The sequence below is a fragment of the Psammomys obesus genome, unplaced genomic scaffold, assembly GCF_907164565.1.
Source record: "Psammomys obesus unplaced genomic scaffold, mPsaObe1.curated_primary_1811, whole genome shotgun sequence".
Taxonomy (NCBI): Eukaryota; Metazoa; Chordata; class Mammalia; order Rodentia; family Muridae; genus Psammomys; species Psammomys obesus.
In genome coordinates this window covers 9,535,392-9,557,337 of record NW_026596166.1, presented here as the reverse complement: position 1 = coordinate 9,557,337, position 21,946 = coordinate 9,535,392, and the positions used below count along the sequence as shown (strand labels likewise).

Below are 21,946 nucleotides of genomic sequence, written 5' to 3'. Positions count from 1 at the left end.
CCAAAGAAACCCTTGTGCTCCTCGCTTTGCTAAGACTCCAAGAAACTGGAACTTCTCCAAGAATTTCATGCTGGGTGAAGGAAAAGATTGAAGCCCTGGTTCCTGCCAGAGGGACAACTTTTCCCACAAGCAGATTTCACATTCACACTTCATACAACTTGTCAGCTTGCAGGAGAGGCTAACGTGGAAACCCTGATGGAAAGGTATCACTTCGTGGCCAGGAATGCTTAATTACGCCTACCACTCGCCTCCACTTAAACCCAAACGTCCAGCCAGGACTCTGAAGACGGACCTGGGGGCACTCGGCCTTTTTGTTCCTTTTCCTAAAGCGGCTTTTTCTTCCCCGGCTTTTTAAGTACTGTCGTCTGTGTAACGGGTCTACTGAGGTGGCGAAGTCTAGCTCGTTAGGACTATTAGGAATCAGGTGCTGACCTTGGCACTTGCAGTAACAACTCCACACAGCACCGACTTGAGCGAGAAACCGCCCCCACGGCTCCTGCGCCCGCGCGCCCGCGCGCCTGCGGCTGGCCCGCTGCCTTTCCCACAATCCTCCGCCGGCCGCAGAGGGGAAGGCTATTGGTGGAGGGCGCAGCCAATGGGCGAGCCCGTTACTGGCCTGCGCAGTGTGCGGCGTAGGCGCGGCGCTTCGGGCCTGGAAACCCTCGGCGGCGGCCCGGCTCGGCACCATGAGCTCCATCGGCACCGGGGTGAGTGTCTCCGCGCCGTCTTCTCCAGCTCGGCGTAGAAGGGGTGCGGGGGCCCGGCCGCGGCTCGGAGGGCCGCCAGAGCCCCGGCTCTGGCCGCGGCCTCAGGCTCGGGGGTGCCGGCTGCTGCGGCGTTTCGGGCCCGTCGCGTCCGCCCCCGCGCAGCGACAAGCCGGGTTGCTGAGTCACTTGCATCCCCTGCTTGAGGAAACCGAAAGTGCAAACTCGTGGGGCCTGCCGGAGGGCGGGCATCGGGGCCGACCCTCGGGAGCGCCCCGCGGGTTGCAGCGCCGGGTCTGAGCCGGAGCGTCGTGTGGCCCGGCCGCCTGCTGCCGACTCAGGGCCTGCCCCGGCTTCCTGACACCGACAGCACCTCCGATCTGTCGGGACAGAACCCAAAGAAAGGCTCCATCTGGAGGTTCTTTGCCTTTCTCCTTTGTGCTGCTGTTAGCGAATCTGTAAAGCGTTTAAAGGGTTATCTAGGGACCTAAGTGCCTCAAGTTATTAGAGAGTGTTAAGAGATTTGGGAAATAACCCTCCTTATTGTTGGGGCTAAATGTCCGCGTGTGTGCAGTAATTTACCCTACTTTACCTTTGTGTCCGTATATAAGCAGCAAATATCTGTTGGTTACTTACAGTAAAGGCAACGAATAATAGGGTTTTTGGTTATCCTTGTTCCTAGATTTTGATGCGTGCGGGGCCCTTAATCCCAGCACTTGGGAGGCAGAGACAGGTGGATCCTGGTCTACACAGTGAGTTCCAGGACAGCCAGGTCTACATAGAGAACCTGTCTCAAAGAACAAAACAAAACACAAAGATTTGATGTTCAGAATTAAGTCCACATACTGGTGTTTTGAGTTCCTTATGTTTAGAATGATTTAAGTGGTTCCGAAGTCGTGTAATACTTTTTATTTTTTAAATAAATGCCCAATAATATATCTCACAGAAATTATCTTTGCCCTTGTATTAATGTTATTTTCCATTAATAGTCAATTGATAGAACCATGTGGAATATTTTGGTATGGAAGTGTTAACATTGAGACTTAAGTTTTACTGTTGAAGGCTTGTTGAGGGCCTTATGTCCCTCAAGAGTTGTGAAAACTAGTTATTTGTTGATCATTTCTGTCCATTCTGCCTGCATCTGTGCCTGTGCACCAGAAGAGGGCATCGCATCTCACTATGGATGGTTATGAGTCACCATGTGGTTGCTGGGAATTAAGCTCAGGACCTTTGGAAGAACAATCAAGTGTTCTTAACCTCTGAGACATCTCTCCGGCCCCCTGATGATTAAAAAAAAATTTTTTTTTAAACGCCAACCTCTGGGAAGATGGGAAGGTCAGCCTTGTGCCTCAGGAGATAGTAACCATACTCAGTTTAAAAAAAAAGATTATTGTGGGAGGATTTTGAGACAGGGCCATACTATGAAGTCTAGGCTAACCTAGAACTCTGCTGCCTCCTGTGCCAGCCTCTTGAGTGCTGGTCATCCATCCTTATTAGATATGCAGCAAGAAAATATTATTAAAGTAGCATTGTAAATTCCCTATGGACAGTCTCCTGTTGTCTTCAGCTAAGTGAATGGCCCAATTCTGGTTGATCAGATAAAAAAAAAAAAATCATTGGTCTTTAATTGCTTTTTGATTTTACACCAAGAGCTATCCATTAACAAGTCTGTGTTGCTCCTCCCCCTTTGCATATGTTTGTGTGTGTGTTGCGCCATATGTGTACTTACGTGCCTACAGATAAAAACCTAGACCTTGCGCTGCTACGTGAACTCCATTCCTAGCTCCACAGTTTTGGTTTGTTCGTTTAATGGTGCCCTCAAAAGGTTATTTTCTTTTTTCTTGTGTGGTCAAAGCCACCATTGTTTGAAGTAGCTGAGCTCCATAGTCATGCCTCTACATTTGTTTCAGCCCAAAGCCAGAGTGGTTGGTTGGCTTGCTCATTCATTCATTCATTCATTCATTCGTGTGTGTGTGTGTGTGTGTGTGTGTCTGTGTGTCTTGCACCGCATATGTGCTGTTGTGTGTTGAAGACAGAAGAGGATGTCAGATCTCCTGGAGCTGAAGCTCCTGAAGTGGCTGTAGGGCACTATGTGGGTGCTAAGAATTGGACCCAAGTTGTTTGGGAGAGCAACAAGTGTTCTTACTGCTGAGTGTCTCTCCAGCCAGAGTGATATGTTCAAATATTTGAATCTGGGCCTTTGAAATGCCTCACTGGGTAAAGGTGCTTGCCACCAAGACTTAACACCTGAGTTCAACCCCTGAGGTGCTGAGTTCCATCAGGTCCCACATGGCAGGAAGCAAAAACAAAGTTGTTTCTTGACCTCTTATAGCACAGGCCCAATAAGTAAATGTTAAAGAGACAAACAAAAAAACCATGAATTTCCAGTTCAGCACCTCACTGCAGCAAGAATAAAATGTAAACTACCTATCCCAACCTAGTCTTGACGCTTCAGCATGTTGGACTTTCACCCTTGCCCGTTTCGCCTTCATTTACAGTGTTCAAGACATCTTCTGTTCCTTGTCTTGGGCTAGGTGTATGTCTACCTTAAGGCTTGAAGTCACGTGCCAGGAAATTCTTCCTAATGCCATAGATGGCTTTTCCCTTATCACTGAGGTCTGACTGCCCTACCAAGGTTTTCCTTGAAGCCATTTGCAGTAATTCTTACTGTCCCTTCCTTTCTATTTCATTTTGTTTTCTTCCTGGCTGTGATCATATTTGTAATGCTTTGCTCTCCCTAGGTTTGTGTTTCCTCTGATTAAAAAAATAAAAGGACTTTATAAATGGGTGATGATCTTTGTATTTTCACATAGTAGCTCAATACAGTAGATGCTCATTCAATGTTGCTGAATGCTAAATGATTTGTTTAACCAGGGTATTTCCTTGGTTCCTGGCACAGATACAAATGTAAATGATCAGACTTTAATCTTGTTCCTACCATACAATACTTTTTTTTTTTTTTATAATTTTGTTTTTGGTTTTTGGAGACAGGGTTGGTTCTCTGTAAAACAGCCCCAGTGGGCCTCAAACTCAACGATCCACCCAACTCTGCCTCCCCAATGATGGGATTAAAGGTGTCAGCCACCACTGCCTGGTTAATAGTGCTTTTTTTAAAAAAGAGTTTTGTGTGAAAAAAGTTCTGACAGTTAAGGTTTTCATCTAATCCCCCCTTTTTTTAAAGATTTATTCTATGTGTATGAATGTTCTGCATGTATATACATGCACCTTGTACATTCCCATGGAGATATATAAGAGAATGGTGTCTCTTCTGAAACTGCAGTTACAGATGGCTCTAAGCCACTCTGAGTTCTGGGAAACCAAGCCAGGTGCTCTGAACAGCAGCAGGTGCTTCTAACTACTGAGCATGTCTGCATTTCCTTGGACCCATTACTTTTCAGTAGCAGAAATGGAAGGTTGTAGTTTTCTCAGAACAACTGCTATACCATACTACCTTCTTTCCAAAGCAATTTCTATGGATATGACATATTTCTGGTGTTTGAACCATTTAGAAAGAAAATCTGTGTGACTGTTGTTGGCAGAGACTTGTCCTGTAAACTCACTGTTGCTCCGTTTCTTGTCAGTATGACCTGTCAGCCTCTACATTCTCTCCGGATGGAAGAGTTTTCCAAGTTGAATATGCCATGAAGGCTGTGGAAAACAGTAGGTAAGAAGCACTGTTTACTTGATGTGAATGTTTTGACCAGGTATTACCTTTTATACTTATGTTTTAGAAATCAGGCTTTGTTATATTGCTTTAGTATGGACAAATATCATACCCTGAAGTAATCTCAACTTCTTAGTCCTCTTCAGAGCTCTTTCTTGGATAGTTCTTCCAGCTTTATTTGTGTTCTAGGGTTCAAACAGGTAATCAGATTTGCACAATAAACTTTTACCCACTGAGCCATCTTGTTATTTTTTCAAAAAACAGTCTTGGTTGGTGGTATCTTTAATCCCAGCTCTTCTCTGACTTTGGAGCTAGCCTGGTCTACCGAGAGAGTTCCAGGACAGCCAGGACTACACAGATAAACCCTTCTTAAAAAGCCAAACAACAACAAAACAGTCTCACCATGTGGTCCTTGCTGCTCTAGAACTGGCTGTATAGGCTAGGGTAACGAGAGATTCATCTACCTCCTGAGTGCTGAGATTAACGATGTAAGTATACATACATATAATCAGTACTGGGACTGGAAAGCTTTATGAGTGTTTAAGAGTGCTTGCTGCACAATCGTGGGCAAGTAGATCCAAGTGCTACAGCTGAACTTCCAGCAGTTGCCTGTAATTCCAGATCTGAGGGTTCTAATGCCCTCCTCTTCTGCCCTCTCTTCATGTGCCCACACACATTTGCACATACGCTAACAGATGTCCATACACTTAAATAAAAATCTTTTGCCAGGCAGTGGTTTGTGCACACCTGTAGTCCCAGCACTCAGGAGCAGAGGCAGTCAGATCTCTGAATTTGAGGCCAGGCCAGTGAGTTCCAGGACAGCTAGGGCTACACAAACCCTGTCTTAAAACAAAACCAAAAATCTTATAAAGATATGTTTAGGAAAAAGAATAAACTGTTGCGAATGTAGTTCAGTTGGTGGAGTGTTTGTATAGTGTGTACAAAACCCTGGGTTTATCTCCAGCATCTCATAAACTGGGTGTGGTGCTCAAACAGGTAGGAAACATTTAAGCTAATCATTTGAAGATTGTGTTCTATTATCAAAAGGTGACTAAATTTTTTCTTGCGTTGGGGTATTTAGGGAAGTGCTTTGCCACTAGAGTACCTGTTAAGTTAGGAAATAACCAAATTAGCAATATACCAGTGGGTTCTTAAAAGCGCTATAGTAGAAATACAAATGCTGTGATGATACCTGCTCTCTGAAAGTATTCTCTTGGGCTGGAGAGATTGCCCAGCAGTTAAGACTGTGTTGTTGTTGAGTTTGGTTCCCAGATCTAGTGGCAGCTCCCAACCACCTGTAACTTCAACTCCAGGGGAGTTGGGCACCTGCAGTTTTGTATGTACCCACACAAGTGCATACACATAATTTAAAAATAATAAAATGTATGCTCTTAGATGGTTATATGAAAAGACAAAGGTGATATTTTAATCTTTCTTTTTAGTCTCAGTGAAGAGCCCAGCTATGAAAGTTGTTATTGTTAGGCCTCAGACTCACAGAAATCCACCTGCCCTCTGCCTCTTGACTGCTAGGATCAAAGGTGTGTACCACCACCACCCAGCTGCAAAAAAAATCAATAAAAATAAAAATTATTTAGTGTGTGTGTGAGTGGAGATCAGAAGGCAGTTTGTGGATAGTTTTTTTCTTTTTCTTTATGGACATTCAAACTGGGATTGAAGTTGTGTCATCATGGGTATCCACTTAGTCATCTCACAGCCCCACAAACCTTTATACCTTTATTTTATTTTACATACTAAGTATACAGCCCCAACTATCATAGGACTTCTGTAGCCTAGGCCTCAAAACTTGTGGTCTGGGCTGGAGAGGTGGCTCAGAGGTTAAGAGCACTGGCTGCTCTTTCAAGGATCCTGAGTTCAATTCCCAGCAACTACATGGTGACTCACAGCCATTTGTGATAAGGTCCTGTGCCCTCTTCTGGTGTGCAGGCATGCAGACAGTCAGAATACTGTATAAATAATAATAATAAATCTTAACAAAAAATACTTGTGATCCTCTGGCATCAGCTTTGAGATTATAAATATATGTCATTATGCTCAGATTTGTATTCCTCATATTTTAAAAAATTATTGGAATCTCAAAAAGCATTTATTAGTGCAGAGTATCAGTTATATCATTACTTAACATATTAGAAATAAAAGTTATAAGTTTAAGTATTAGTTTACCTGAGTAAAATAAGTTTATATTGCTTCTGTTCAGATAATAATTGTGTTTTTCCCTAGCTTTGGTTCCCTATAGATCTTATAGGGGGTGTTCCTAACCAGACACATGGGAAGACAGGATCTGGCAGAAGCCCAAAGCTCATAGAACAGAGGTCTTAACACCTGAAGTTTGACCATTGTTGTATTACTTGCTAGTGATAGGCATATACTTGTTTTTTCTCAGCTTCTTCATTTGTGAAATATAATACTGTTTTTCAAAGTTCTTGAATGAATTAGCCAATATATGGGGCCTGCTGGTTGGTAGTAAATACAGTACTGCCCAGCATATGTGGGTTTTAGGTTCCATCCTCACTACCTGACAAAGAAAAAGAGCCTTCCTGAAGAAAAGCACAAGTTGACAGAAGAATTTATTGGTTGTAACAACAAATACCTAATGGTAAACTGCTCACCTTTTTACTATTTAATATCATTACTAATAAACATTGCTAATATTTACTAAAATGGCTTATAGTTGTAAATATAGTTAGGTCACTTTACACAAGTTCTACATACTAAGGTTCAAACAGCTGAAGTTAAAAAGTACTCAGAAGGTCAGGTGTGGTGGCCCTCATCTATAATCCCAGCACTTGGGGAAGAGGCAGGTGGATCTCTGTGATTTTGAGGCCAGCCTGGTCTACAGAGTGATTTCAGCACAGCCAGTGCTACACACATAGAAAACCCTGTCTTGAAAAGCAAAACAAAACAAGAAGGTTTAAATACTACATTTTATTTGTTTATTGTTAAGATAGGGTCCCATGTATCTTGGGCTGTCTTTTAACTTACTGTGTAGTAGAGGATAACCTTGAATTTCTAATCTTGCTCTAAAGTGCTGGGATTACAGGTGTGCATCACTATGCCTGCTTTTGTGTGGTGCTGGGGATTGATTCATTGATGCTAGGCAAACGCTCCACCAATTAAGCTGTCATCCCAGCCCAAAGTTAGCCTTAAGACAAAGTCTCATGTAGTCCAGATTGGCTTCCCTATAACCTTGAACTTTGGATGGTCTTGCCTTGGTCTTCTAAGTACTGGGATTACATACCTTTGTTTGCTACATGTGCTGGCCATCATTCTATCATCTGAACAGGATTTAAAAAACCCTTTGATTTTTTTATTTTATTTTATTTTAAATATACGCTTACTAAGTTTCTTCTGATTCAGCTAAAATTATTTTCTTCTTGTTTCAGTACAGCTATTGGGATCAGATGTAAAGATGGAGTTGTGTTTGGGGTAGAAAAGCTAGTCCTTTCTAAACTTTATGAAGAAGGATCCAATAAGCGACTTTTTAATGTTGATCGACATGTTGGAATGGTGAGATCACACTTTTAAAATGTTCATCCCTATTTTCTCCAATTTTTTTTATATAACCGAAATACACTGAAGTCTTTTTTTAAGAGTTAATTTAGTTAAAATTAAGGGAGTAATATATGTTTGAACAGCCATATATATTATTGGGTTTTGAGCAGCTCCATATCTTTAACAAAGAAAGCAATTTCATAAACTACTGTTGACAAGAAAACTCAGGTTGCCTTAGGATGAGAGGGTGAAGGATGTGGAATATGCAGAACTAAGAGCTTGGCAGCATAGATCACCAGGAGGATGATAAATATTTACAGGCAAAGAATATTAAGCTTTTTGTATCCACCATGGGGGTTGTCACTAAATGTTAACAGAACACTTTATAGTAGAGGAAGAGGAAATGGTATGAAGTGAAAGGAGGAGTGAGCATATGAGCAGCTTCTCATGCATCTCTTCGTCATGCAGCTGATATCTGAGCTGTCTGAATGCATTGCTCAAGTGTGATCCAAGCAGTAAATATACTGTTGGTATGTACTGACATCATCATATGTAGGTGATGCTTTACTCTGTAAGAATGTAAGTAAGAAGGAACTCGTCCTAACTCAGCTACTTGAATGGCAAGAAAGCAACCTGTGTGCTGTGTTATTGTGTAGGCTTTTCACATAATTTATATCATTTAGTTCTGACAATCCTACTTTTACCTAGGAGTTAACAGATGCCCAGCTACTAAAGAAAAAAAAAAAAAAAGCTGGATTCAAACTTAAGTTCAGTGTTACTCCAGAGAACCTAGCCACACAGAAATTGGCAAAATGTTAGGCACTGAAAGAGGCAGAGAAAGTTATGGCTTAATTTCCTCTTTCTGTAATTTTCATATTCAAAGTGACCTGACAGGAAGGGTGGCTTACTCCTTTAATCCCAGAACTCTGAAGGCAGTGGCAGGGAGCCTGGTTTACAAAGCCAAGTTCCAGGAGAGTTGCGGGACAGCCAAGGCTATACAGAGAAACCTCATCTCAAAAAAGAAAAAAGTGACTTGACAATAATAAGACTTCACAAATTGTTTTTACCAAACAAAAAGAGCCTTTTTTTTGTTTGAGTAAGTTTATTTGAAAATGATACTCCAGAAGTTTAGCTATTTGTCTCTTTTCTCCAAATTTGAAATTCTCCACATTGCTACTTAGGTGTTTACTTGAGTGCCTCAGGGTGTCTTAACACATTGGCAGGAGTTGCAGTTTTAAGCCATCCAGTCTATAAAATGGTAGGTTGTATTTTAGCTACTTGTAGTTTTCATCCAGTTGGCTACAAAAGTTTGGTTATTAGCTTTTAGATGAAAGCTTTTAATAATTTTTTGAATGTATAACTTTAAATAAAAATCTTGTCTAAGATCAGTTTTTTTGTTTTGTTTTGTTTTGACCTTATGAAGGATGGTAATTTGAGAAAGTGAGCTCTGATAAAATGTTCCTTTTAAACATGGAGCAACTGAGTCATAAGTTAGCTGTGATCTGACATTAAAATATCAAAATGCCTTTTAAAGACTTCTAAGCAACGAGCGTATTTAAATGATACATAAAACCTATTAGATAAGTCAGTAATAAACTGCCTGCCTTTTGGTTTGTTACAGGGCTGTGTATTAAACTGGTACTTTCTCCTCAGGCCGTCGCAGGTTTGTTGGCAGATGCACGCTCCTTGGCAGACATAGCAAGAGAAGAAGCCTCCAACTTTAGGTCCAACTTTGGCTATAACATTCCTCTAAAAGTAAGTCAATAATATGTTGAGAACCCTTTTGTACAATAATGGGAATGTACTAATAAGGTCTTTTCCTCCCATAATTACAGCACCTTGCAGACAGAGTGGCCATGTATGTACACGCTTATACACTCTACAGTGCTGTTAGACCTTTTGGCTGCAGGTATGAAATTTTATGAGACCTTTAAGTCATTTACAGTGACTCCCCCCCCCCCCCCCCCCCCCCACACACAAAGTAGCCTTTTGTTAAGTTACTATCTGTTGCACTGGTGTGCTGGTACATCAGCTCTTATGTGTTGCTGGGGATCCACAGTCAGGTCATCATGCCTGTATGCTTGTTAGCACGCTCCTCACCGAGACGGCTCCTGAGGCCCCACATTTCTCCTCTTAGGCACTTAGAGAAATTCTCACCAGGAAGTAGTAGGCAACCATTAAAAGCATACATAAAAGCTGGGTGCGATGTTACATGTTTCTGATCTCAGTCCTCTGGAGGCTGAGGCAAGAGGATTACCACAAGTTCAAGGCCAGCTTAGGCTACATAGTGAGTTCAAAGTTGGGCTATCTAGAGACCCTGTCCAAAAACAACAAGAACAACAGCTCACCAAAACTTTTGGGATAGTGAAAGGAATCATTACAATCAGGAGAAAACTTGTAATTTTTTTTTTTAAGTTTTAATCTGATTATAATAATAAGTTATAATCTGATTATAATGTCAGTCCCTTATCTGATTCTTGACATGAGGAACAGCTGTTTAAACACCTAAGTAAAATGGTTCTAAATGGAGGTCAATTTTTCTTTTAAGCAGTCGGCAAGGGTTTCGTACAATTATATTTCATAATTTAGAGTAGTCACAGTTTCTGCTGTAAAGATGAAGTTTAGCTGGAGAAAGAGGGGATTCAGTTGTAGCAAGAAGTAGATTAGCTGTTAACATTGTCATAAGGGTTCTTGGGAGAATTACTATATTTGAAATGAAAACATTACTTTATTGCTTGGAGGTGTAACTCAGGGTGCGTGTTTGTACAAGTAAGGCCCTATGTCTGTTTCCTGACAACTCATAAACTAGGCATACTAGTGTCTAATCTCGGTACTCAGGAGGTAAGGGTGGGAAGGTCAGAGGTTATTCTTAGCCATGTAGTTTAAGGCCATCCTGGGATACAAGAGACTGTCACTAAGTAAAGAAAACAAAACCTAGTTGTCTGTGCTTTATCACAGTCTAGTATAGCTGTAGTCCTGCCTTTAAGTTGCTTATCAACCATATTTATAAAATGATAGATCTAGTGAAAACCTGAGTTTTGCTAGCAATGTTTGAGCTCAGTAGAGCATTTGTTACATTAGTTAAGTGTTTCTGCTGAAATTACCCATGAAACTTCTCTTTTGACTTTATAAAATGCCTTTCATTCTATGAATTCCATGTTCATTAGCTCCTTTCCATAAATAGTAGCTTCTTGGGCATATAGCATGAATTAGTTATTAAATGTGGGGACACAGATGTCACACTGATGAAACAAAGCTTAGAGATGAAATGTTAAGATCTAGGCATTGGTTCTGAATATTGTTGAGCAGCAATTAAGGAGTGTTTGGTCTATTCCTGAGAGGTCACAAGGGAATGTACATTCACACTGGGGGATGGGTGAAGAAGACTCTCTTATGTGCAGGTGTGAAACATGGCCATTTTAAGGAGTGCAGAGGTAGTAAAAAGGGGTGTAGAAATGATATTACAGATGTGCAGAGGCCAGAGTGCTGAAGGCTTTTTTTTTTTTTTTTTAAGATTTATTATCTATACAGCATTCTGCCTGTACACCAGATCTCACTATAGATGGTTATGAGCCACCATGTGGTTGCTGGGAATTGAACCTTTGTAAGAACATCGAGTGTTCTTAACCTCTGAACCATCTCTCCAGCCCCCTGAAGGGTTTTTAAATGATGATCAGGTATATATTCTGAAAGGGGAATGGCATCAGTTTGGAAGGGGAAATGCTGGGCACAGATTGGGATTGTTGGCTCTTAGAATGTTCCATAAGATGTAATTGGCTAACACAGGGCTGAATTCTCTAAAGGAAATACTTTCAAAAAATTGTTAATTCATGATCATTTAACAACCTAATTTTATTTTGTTGAACATATAAAAATATTGAGCTATTAGTAACCATTGCAGAAACGAGTGGAATAAGTACTGGTTATAAAATGAAAAGGTGCTTTTCACCACAGATTGTTCTCTTGGCCTTCTATTGTGCAGTGACTTTGCTCATCAGGCCTTTTAGTTGTTTTCTGATTACCTGTCCTTACTCCTTTTGCTACCCTTCCGACATTGCAGAATAGTTTCCTAAGAAAAGCTAAGCAAACAAGTCACATACAGATTCTGAATACTGTACAGAAGCTGTTTTATCAATGAACTTACTATAAGTTACCTGTTAGCAATTTATATGAGAAGATCTAATTCCAGTTTCATCACAGTGGTCTTAAATATAATGGGATTGTGAACCATGTTTTAAACAATTTGTTTTTATGCAGTTTCATGTTAGGGTCTTACAGTGCAAATGATGGTGCACAGCTCTATATGATCGACCCATCAGGTGTATCATATGTAAGTAAATTTTAAATTATTTAAGATTCTTCTGTAGTTAAGTAGTATTTCATTATCATTTATCTCATTTGGATTATATAAAATTTTGCTTAAACTCTTAAAGCTGGGCATAGTGATGGAGGCCAGTAGTTCTAGCTACTTCATGGGGTGAGGCTGGAGGATCACAAATACAAAGTCAGCTTGGGTCATCAAAAAATGATCTTGACAACTTCCTAAGGACCTGGTCTCAGAGTAACAGCACCACCTGGGAGGGTCTAATGGTTGAATGCTTGCCTACCACATATGAGGCCTTGCCTTCAAACCACAGCATTGTAAGGACAGAACCCAAAACTCATTTAAGGAAAGTAATTTTTTATACTAATGAACATATTGCAGTGAAGCAGAGAAAATGTCTGACTGTACAGGAACTACGTAGTAAACACAGTATTTTGATTGTTTCATCATTGTAGCGTATCTTAAATGTGACTATATGACAAGATACCCTGCTCAGTGGCCTGGCATTTGCAAGGCCTTTTGTTGGAAATCTAGCATGGAAGTGGGGGCAACCTAAATTTTTAAACTAGATTCATTCATTTCTTGTTTGTCTATGTTTTGTCTGCGTGTATGTACCTTTCTGTGCTTGGTGACTGCAAAGGTCAGAAGAGGGCGTTGGATCCCTTGGAACTGGAGTTAAGGATGTTTATAAACAATCATGTGGGTGCTAGGAGTTAAGTATGGTTCTGCAAGGCCACCAAGTGCTCTTAATTGTTGAGCCACCTCTGTGGCCCCCAACCTAGATGCTTCTAGAATTAGTTTTGCTGTTTCAGGCTCCTTGATGTTCATGTGAATGTATTTGACTATTTTGTTTAACTTTTTTTGGGGGGGAGTCAGGGGACAAGGGTTTCACTATGTAGTCTTGGCTGACCTCTGAATCACAGAGATCTATCTGCTTACCTGCCTCTTTGTCTCAGGTGCTAGAATTAAAAGTGTGCAACACCACAACCAGCAAATAAAAGACTAACTAGTAACTCTATTAATGATATCAGATAGTGTATACTAATTGACTTTTTTCTTCTTTTTTTTTAAATAGGGTTATTGGGGTTGTGCCATTGGCAAAGCCAGGCAAGCTGCAAAGACAGAAATAGAAAAGCTTCAGGTAAAGTATATTGAATGCTGGGTTTTTGCTAGAAGTGTAGTTACAAACCCTTGGTCCAGAAATATAATGCAGCCTATGGCTGAAGCTAATGGGTTAAATAGGAAACCTGGTAACACATTATTTATGACTTGTATCATGTATTGCTTTATGATTTTGATGCCTCTGTAATGCCTTGAAAAAAATACAAAACAGCTTTTAAAGATTATGAATGTTTTGCCTATGCTCATGTCTGTAATGCATGCATGCCCAGTACCCAAAGAGGCCCTAAAAAAGCATTGGGTTCCTTGGCACTAGAGTTAGTGATGATTGTAAGCCAACATGTAGGTGCTGGGAACTGAATCTAAATTCCTCCACCTCACACGAGGTGCAATTAACCTTTAAGCCATCTTTCCCAAAACAACTATACTGCTTTCCCCAAACAATATACTGCTGTAAAATTTCTAGAAGTTCATTATTAGGTCAGCTGCAATTAAAAAACAAAACAAAACAAAACCTTTTGCTCTCCCCACCCCCTCTTCTACAACTTGTCTTTGGACATAGCTTTTATCTTAAAAAAAATCTTAGTGTCTATTAAGTGTTTTTCCTTACTTTCTGCTTAGAGGAAACTAGGAAGTTTAAAAGTACCCACTTTGGCTTGGTGAATCCCCATAGTCCTGGGATTCAGAAGGCTGAGGCAGGAGGATTGCTGCAAGCTTAAAGACCAATCTGGGCAATACAGTGAGGTATTACCTCAGGTTAGAACTACTCACTTCTAGCTGGGTAATCCCAGCAATTGGGGAGTCAGATGCAGGTGTATCTCTGTGAGTTCAAGGTCAGCTTGGTCTTCAAAGCAAAGAACAGCCAAGGCTACACAGAGAAACAAAACAAAACCCCAAGAGGAAAACTACTCACTTGTTACTACTCTGTTACTAGTAATTAGAATCTTTTCTTTAAATTCCAGTTTTCCCAATTACTTTGGCTATTGGCTTACTTTTGTTACATGAACTTTCAAAGATTTTCTTTTTAATTAAATGTATGATACTGTGCACTTTTGAATGCAGTTGCCGACAGAGGATAGAAGGTATTGCCTTCCCTGGAGCTGATACTACAGGCAGGGGCCATTAGCTGCCTGACATGTGTGCTGGTCCTAAACAGGAAACAGCAAAATATTAATCTCTTTGAAAGTGAACATTGAGTCCCATCTTACAACTTGAACCACTGAGTATTAATCTTTCATCACTTTAGTGATGAAAAATGAAAATGTGTTTATCTTTTTTTTTTCCCCGTTATCTGAGACAAGGTTTCTCTGTGTATCCTTGGCTGTCCTGGACTTGATCTGTAGACCAGGCTGACCTTGAACTCATAGAGATCTGCCTCCCTCTGTCTCTCCAACTGCTGGGATTAAAGGTGTGTACCACCATGCCAGGCTCAAAAACTATTTTTAACTTCTTGTTGTACCTTCAGCTCTACCCTGGTACCTCAGCTTCCCCAATGCTGCATTCGTGTTACTGGTAGTTGTAAAAATGTCCTGCAGTTTCTCTCTTAACCCACTAGCACCCAGATAATTGAGTCTAAACTACTATTTTTGTTTAATAGGCTTTATGGCACAACAGCTGAGCAGTGTAAAGGCCGGAGCTGATCTGGCTTCCGAGTGTAAATCCCTGAGATACTTGCACATATGCCTTTGTTTTCCCCAGCTGCTCTCTCCTGTACCTCTCCATGGAGCACAATCCCTACTTCCTCTCCCTAGCCTCCTCCCCTGGCTGGCAGAAGTCCAGCCCTATTCTCTTTGCTGTTCCTTACTGGCTGTGAACCTTCTTTGACACATTAGGAAACAATTGGGGATTGGTGTTTACACAATGTTCAGACAGGAGATTATTAGAACAAGGATTACAATCAGATACGGGGGAAGGGCTTAGAAATCAGCATTTCAGTCTTCACACAGTACACAGTAATGTGCCTGTAGTCACAGGTGTATGCTGTCAACACACTTTTGAGGCTTACAGTAGTCAAACTCCTCAGCCGGACACCTGAGATTTTTCTGATTTCCAATCCAGTTGTTCATTGAAGGAACAATTAATAATTGCTAATGTAGACAACTTTTAAAGTACTAGGGATGGTTTTATATGCCATTACTCACTGAGCCATCTTACCTGCCTTTGGCTTTTTACTCTTTTTTTTTTTCCCCAAGGCAGGTTTTTTTTTGTGTGTAACTGCACTCACAGAAATCCTCCAGTCTCTGCCTCCCAAGTGCTGGGATTAAAGGCATGTGCCACCACGCCAGGCTCTCTTTCTTTCTTTTGCTTTGTACTTTTTATCTTTTATGAAATAAAAGGAAACACAATTCATTTAATGTATTATACATATAATTCCTTTAATAACTTGCTTAATTAAATCTTACTGAGTTAAAAGAAGCCAGCAAGGGGACATGTAGTGAGACGGTCTCTCAAATTCTTTTTTTTTGTGTGTGTGTGTGTGTTGTCTAATTCTTTAAGTACACACATGCAATGGCTTATGAGTAGAGGTCAGAAGATAGCTTACAGAAGTCTGTCCTCTCCTACCATATGGGTCCTAGGATTCAGTCTCAGATTGTCAGGCTTGGTGGCAAATGCCACCAAGCTATCTCAACAGCTTTTAATTATTAATTTAAAAATTGTCCCTAAGCTGCAGCTATGGCTCAGTGGTTAAGGGCACTTACTGTTCTTGCAGAGGTCCTGGTTTCAGTTCAAAGCATACACCTGTCAGTTCATTACCACCTATATAATTGATTGAATTAAGCTAAATAGCAAGCACTGGTAATTAATACTGTTGTGAAAATAGTTAAGCAAATAGGAACGTAACACATCTCTTCCTTTCTCGTTTTCTTTTTCTGTGGAGATGATTAGATGTAGCCCTGGCTGTCCTGGACCTTGCTTTGTTGGCCAGACTGGCCTCGACTTGATCTGCCTAAAAATATGCATCACGATCACTCCCAGTCTTATACATGACATGGAAGTAATCAGTGTGCTTTTCTTGTAGATGAAAGAAATGACTTGCCGTGATGTAGTTAAAGAAGTTGCAAAAATGTAAGTTGTTTGAATCTTCATCTGTCACCCACAAAAATACCTTACTAATAAGTAATCTCTGTATACCTTAACTCTTTTGCTTTGTATTGTTTTCTGAGACAGGATTTCTCTGTGTAGCTATCCAGGCCTCATGATTTGTAGACTCGCCTGCCCCTGCCTCCCAGAGTGCTTTGATTAAAGGCATATGCCATGCATGGCTACCTTAACTCGTAAAAGGCTATTAAGGATGAACATTTTCTTCTTGTATATTGGGAATTTATACTGGAAACTCATGGCTTTGTATATGCTAAGCATGTGCAGTATGACTAATATAGTGCCTGAGCGTGAATATATTTGTTAAATCTTTAGTCTTATTTAGAAACAAAAGTTTGACAACACAGCCCTAGAAATCAGGAGGATCCACCTGCTTCTACCTCTGCTGGGATTAAATGCATGTGCTCCCACGCCTGAAAACTTAACTAAGTAGACATTTAGAAACTCTTTTGAATGCTTAGGGGTCTGGAGAAATGGCTCAGAGGTTAAGAGCACTTGTTTCTCTTGCAGGAGACCTGGGTTTAATTCCCAGACACCCACATGGTAACTATATATAACTTCATTTTGAAGGGATCTGGGATTGGCCCTCTTTTGACTTCCACAGGCAACACGTGCGCGCACACACACACACACGCAAAACATAAAGAAAACCACAAAATTTTATTAAAAATGGTGCTTAACCTGGTGGTGTTGGCGGCAGTGCATATCTTTAATCTAGTGCTCAGAGTCAGAGGTAGGTGGATCTCTGAGTTCAAGCCCAGCCTGGTCTACAGAGTGCGTTCTAGAACATCCAGAGCTACAAAGAGAAATCCTGTTTTGAGAAACCAAAGAAACAAAGAAGCTCAAAGAAACAGTAATATGTAGTGTTAGAACAGTACATGAGCCTCACATATACTCAACAAGTACTGACATTGAACTACACACTTAGCTTCACTAACTTATATGTTTATAGCTATTTCTGTGTGTGATTTATGAAGCTGTTTTGGTAATACCAGCTGCTGTAAAGTTTTTAACAAAACATTAAAACAGCATAAAAAAGCAGGCTTTGGGACCGGGAGGGGAGGAAGGAGGGGATACAAAGTGAATAAAGTGTAAATAATAATTATATATGTAGGCTTTACATTACAGGTCTATGGTGAGTCCAGTTTAACAAGTTATGAAATATTAAGCAGTAAAGTCAGAAAACCTGATGTATGGTAATTTAGGGTGAGTAATCAATTTGTCAGGAGTAGCAATGCAGGCCAATTGTTAACAAGTAGGAGGCAGAGGCAGGCAGACATCTGAGTTTGAGGCTAGCCTGCTCTACAGAGCAAGTTTCAGGACAGCCAGGCCTGTTACACAGAGAAACCTTGTCAAGAAAAAAAACCCAGCAAAAATGTTAAAGCACTTGCTTTTAAATACTGTGTAGAGTACCAGCTTTCTAGGTGCCTTTTTAGGTAAACTATAGAAACAAGTTTATTGAGTTGGTTCTTAATTCAACAGTATTTTCCAGGTTTTGCATTTGATAATACGAACACGGAAAAAAAAGTCTGGATTCTATCATAATAAGATGGAATTTTGTTTTTTACTATTCCTGTTCTTGCCAAGACTTCTCTCCCTTCATTCATGTGTGAAGCAGTCTTTTTGTAAAGTAATTTCCTCAGAATTGTTTTGAGTATGGTATAGTCCAGTTTCTTTCACTGAGGCAGTCTGTGACGTTACTGTTGGAGATCAGCCAGCCCTTTAGCACCTTACACAGTTTTGTATACTATAGGGTACTGTCAGGAAGCCTTCCTTCCATCCTGTAACTGAGGTGCTTTCTGATATTACAGTAAGGCATCTAAAAGGATGGATGGAAACAGAAAGCTTTCTTTGGTTACCATTGCTTTTTCTGTTATAGGGAGGGTTTTTTTGTCATTTTCAGGACAGCCTCAAATGCTGGAATGTCCTGGAATTATAGGCATGAGCTGTTGCTGTCAGCTGCCACTCTATTATTTACTGTTACCGTAATGTTTCCTTCTTGTTTGCCTGTGGTACGCCATAAGGAAGTTTGAGTGGAATTTAGCGTACTTGTGGGGGGAGGGGAGGCGTTAAATTACTGTTAGTTTCTGAAATATTTGTTGATGAAATATTTATCTTGAAAAGACAGTTCTTTATGGCCTTTCTAACTTGAGCCTATTTTTCATTCTTAGTATTTTTTTTTTATTTTAATTTGAAGCTTTGAAACACTATCAAAATAAACTGAAATGAGGAATAGAAATGTCAGTATTTGTATGGAATGCTTCTCAGTTCTTAATTTGCCATTTTAAGAAAAAAATATTTATTTTCTTTAAGTAGTTTTCTGGCATGTACCATGCGTGTATGTGATGCTAAGGAGGCTGGAGAGAGTTGTAGATATCCTGGAAAAAGTTACAGATGGTTGTAAGTCAGTATCATGTGCATGCTAAGAAGCAAACCCAAGTGCTCTTAACACTGAGCCATCTCTTCTCCAGCCCCTAATTAGTCTTTTCTAACGTTCAACTAGACTGGGGATTTAATCATTTTATAAGTAACACCAGACCCAATGACTACCTTGTACTCACTGTTTTTAGAAATTATTTTTGGACTTGACCAAATTTGTGTTAATTTCTTCTTTTCTCTTACAGAATTTACATAGTACATGATGAAGTTAAGGATAAAGCGTTTGAATTAGAGCTCAGCTGGGTTGGTGAATGTAAGTTACATTTGGACATTTATGTTTTCTAGAATTCATCTGCACTTTAAGCAGTCAATGAAATAACTGATGTTGTAAATAGTTGTCATGAATAATTGTCATTGAAACATCTACATCATGTTTTATCTTCTTGTCAAGATTAATTTACTGTTAACAATAACTTACTGTTATTTCCAAGTTAGCTACTCTTGGAAACAATGATTATTGGGGAAGCAAACAACAAAAAATGAACCCTACCTATTTGTAGATTCCCTAGTGCATAATATTACAAATCACAGTCCTCATTTTTAATACATGATTTCATTTTTCAGTAACTAAAGGAAGACATGAAATCGTTCCAAAAGACATAAGGGAAGAAGCTGAGAAATATGCCAAGGTAAGCAACATCAACATTATATAAGGTCTGAGTCACAAAGTAGTGTGGTTGATGTTTAAGCAGGTTTTAGGTTATCTAATGGGGATAGAGTTGTCCTACCTCTAAACCTCACTTTCTGTTTTGTTTTTTAAAAAAGTCTGCTTGAAAATTTCAAGGTTGCTGTACATGGTGACACATACATCTACTCCTAGCAATAGGGAGACAGAGGCAGGTGAATCTCTGGGTTTGAGGCCAGCCTGGTCTACAGAGTGAGATTCAGACCAGACAGGCTACATAGAAACCCTGTTTCTCAAACAAACAAACAAAACCAACAAGAACCCCAACCAACCAAAAACACATACACAAACCACCAAAGAAAACTCCCATTTTCCCCCCTAGATAATTATTGCTGGTTATCTCCCAATAGTGTTTTTTAGGTATAAATAATTTGTAGTTAAAGATGTTTAAAATCCAGGTTCAGTGGATATAATGATGAAAAACTTAAAACCCTTTTTTCTTTTAACAGGAATCTCTGAAGGAAGAAGATGAATCAGATGATGAGAATATGTAACATGCTCCTCACCATCCGTTGTCTTACATTTCTGTGATAGTTCCATATGACTAGCCCCATGGATTATATATACCCACTGACCAGTTTCCATTAAATTTTGTCTTATATTGTTGAGTAATTGAGGATATATGAATAATATTAAAATGTAGATTAATTTTTATGAAAATGTAATGGTGGGGCTGGAGAGTTGTCTCAGTAGTTAAAAGTTGATTTCCCAGAGGGTCCAGTTTCAATTCCCAGCACCTACATGGGCAGGTTACACCTGTCTTTTAACTCTAGTTCTAGTATTCCTGACACCCTCACACAGACATACAAGCGGGCAAAACACCAATGTACATAAGTTATATATATATATTAAGTTATATAAAAGTACATTTATATTTATAAGTTACACACACACACCAAGTCTTGGTGCTATTCAGGTGTGATGATACACTCTTAATCCCAGCACTCTGGAGGTAGAGGCAGGCATATCCCTGAGTTTGAGGGCAGTCTTCATAACAAAACAAAAAACAGTTCCCAGATTGAGGCCGAAGGGCTGAGCCCACAAGTTAATTTAAAATTCCATTTAGTCCTGTCTAAAGTTAAAATACGTATCTTAGGGTCATTTTGTGTCACATTTCTGTGTATTTGTACATACATTGCCATGCCTGTGCCTGGTGCCCCCAGAGGTCAGAATATGGCTTTAAATCTAGATGAGTTATGGGTGACTGTCAACTACACTGTGGGTGCCGCGAACTAAACCCAGGTCCTGTGTAAAAGCAACAAGTCTGATTCACTGAGCTATCTCTTCAGCACTCTAACTAGAATGATCATATTCTGTGGTAGATGAAAGCTATTGTCCGTATTTATAAATAGGGTAAATAGTTTTGCCTGTATCTTTATCTTGTTGAAGAGTGGACCATATGGATCAGTTTCTTTTCAATCAGCACAATAATTTGACACAAAACCCAATCCCTCCATAAGACCTGGTTAGAGTTAGTGTACATGTAGATTGACTCCTGGCAGTGCATTGCGTAAGTACCAGTATTTGACAGTAATGAAAAACACAAGTGTCAAAACTGTAATAGGAGAAAAAATTTGAATTCAGGTCGAGGATACAGGTTTAAGCAAGTAGTGCCCATTCAACTTGTGGGCTTTCCAAAGAAGCTAACCTGGTCATGGATTTGAGATGCTGGGTTGTGCTGGACTTAAAACACGTGTGTGGCTCAACTGCTATGTCGTCCACATAAGACAATTTAAGACAAGTGTTGGTGGTTGGTCTGATGTGTGTTGCTAGCCCTTAAGATTTGGTTACACCTATCTTTCATTTGTAAATCTGCCTAAGACATATCTGATTGGTTGATTAAACAGCCTATACCTGGGGAGGGCAAAATCGGGTAGGTGTGGCTAAGGTTCCCAGGCTTTTGGGGTTCAAGAGAGGATCAAGGGAAACTGATGGACTGGAAGAGGGGAATGAGGAGGACAATGATAGATTGTCCTGGAGAAGAAACCTCGTGGGGCTGGGAGAAAGGACTCCAGTAACCGCGTGAAAAGGTCCAGATGAAGAATAAAAGCAAGTTTATAAGATTATGGATGAAAGACAGGATGATTAAAGAGGATCACATTGGGTAGGGGCAGGGAGATGGATGGTGAGGTGATTTAGACAGTGTAGGCAGGAATATCTGCCTAGCCCAAGGCAAATAAGGCAATTATAAAATCTTAACAGCCGTCTGTCTTATTAGTTGTGATAGCGGGTTAAATAATACTGCCGCAATAATCATAGGGCTATATGATTATTATATGTAGCCCAACACAACTATCATTTACGTACAGCAGACATGTATTTTCTCAGTGTAACTTCTGTGTGCTACACTTTACAACCTATTTTAGCCCATATCGAAAGGAGTGCTGGCTGGCTAAGACCAG

At 40.1% G+C, this 21,946-nt stretch overlaps 1 protein-coding gene across 1 annotated transcript; it reads left to right on the top strand.

Moving 5' to 3' along the window:
• Positions 1 to 609: 609 nt before the first annotated feature.
• Psma3 (proteasome 20S subunit alpha 3) lies at positions 610 to 20,156 on the top strand. Its single transcript, XM_055595330.1, has 11 exons — positions 610 to 707; positions 4,286 to 4,368; positions 7,770 to 7,893; positions 9,532 to 9,633; positions 9,714 to 9,787; positions 12,136 to 12,208; positions 13,278 to 13,343; positions 16,341 to 16,387; positions 19,045 to 19,112; positions 19,424 to 19,488; positions 19,994 to 20,156. Exons 1-11 carry the CDS (start codon positions 687 to 689, stop codon positions 20,036 to 20,038), a joined length of 768 nt encoding a protein of 255 aa, XP_055451305.1. The 5' UTR covers positions 610 to 686; the 3' UTR covers positions 20,039 to 20,156.
• Positions 20,157 to 21,946: the final 1,790 nt, after the last annotated feature.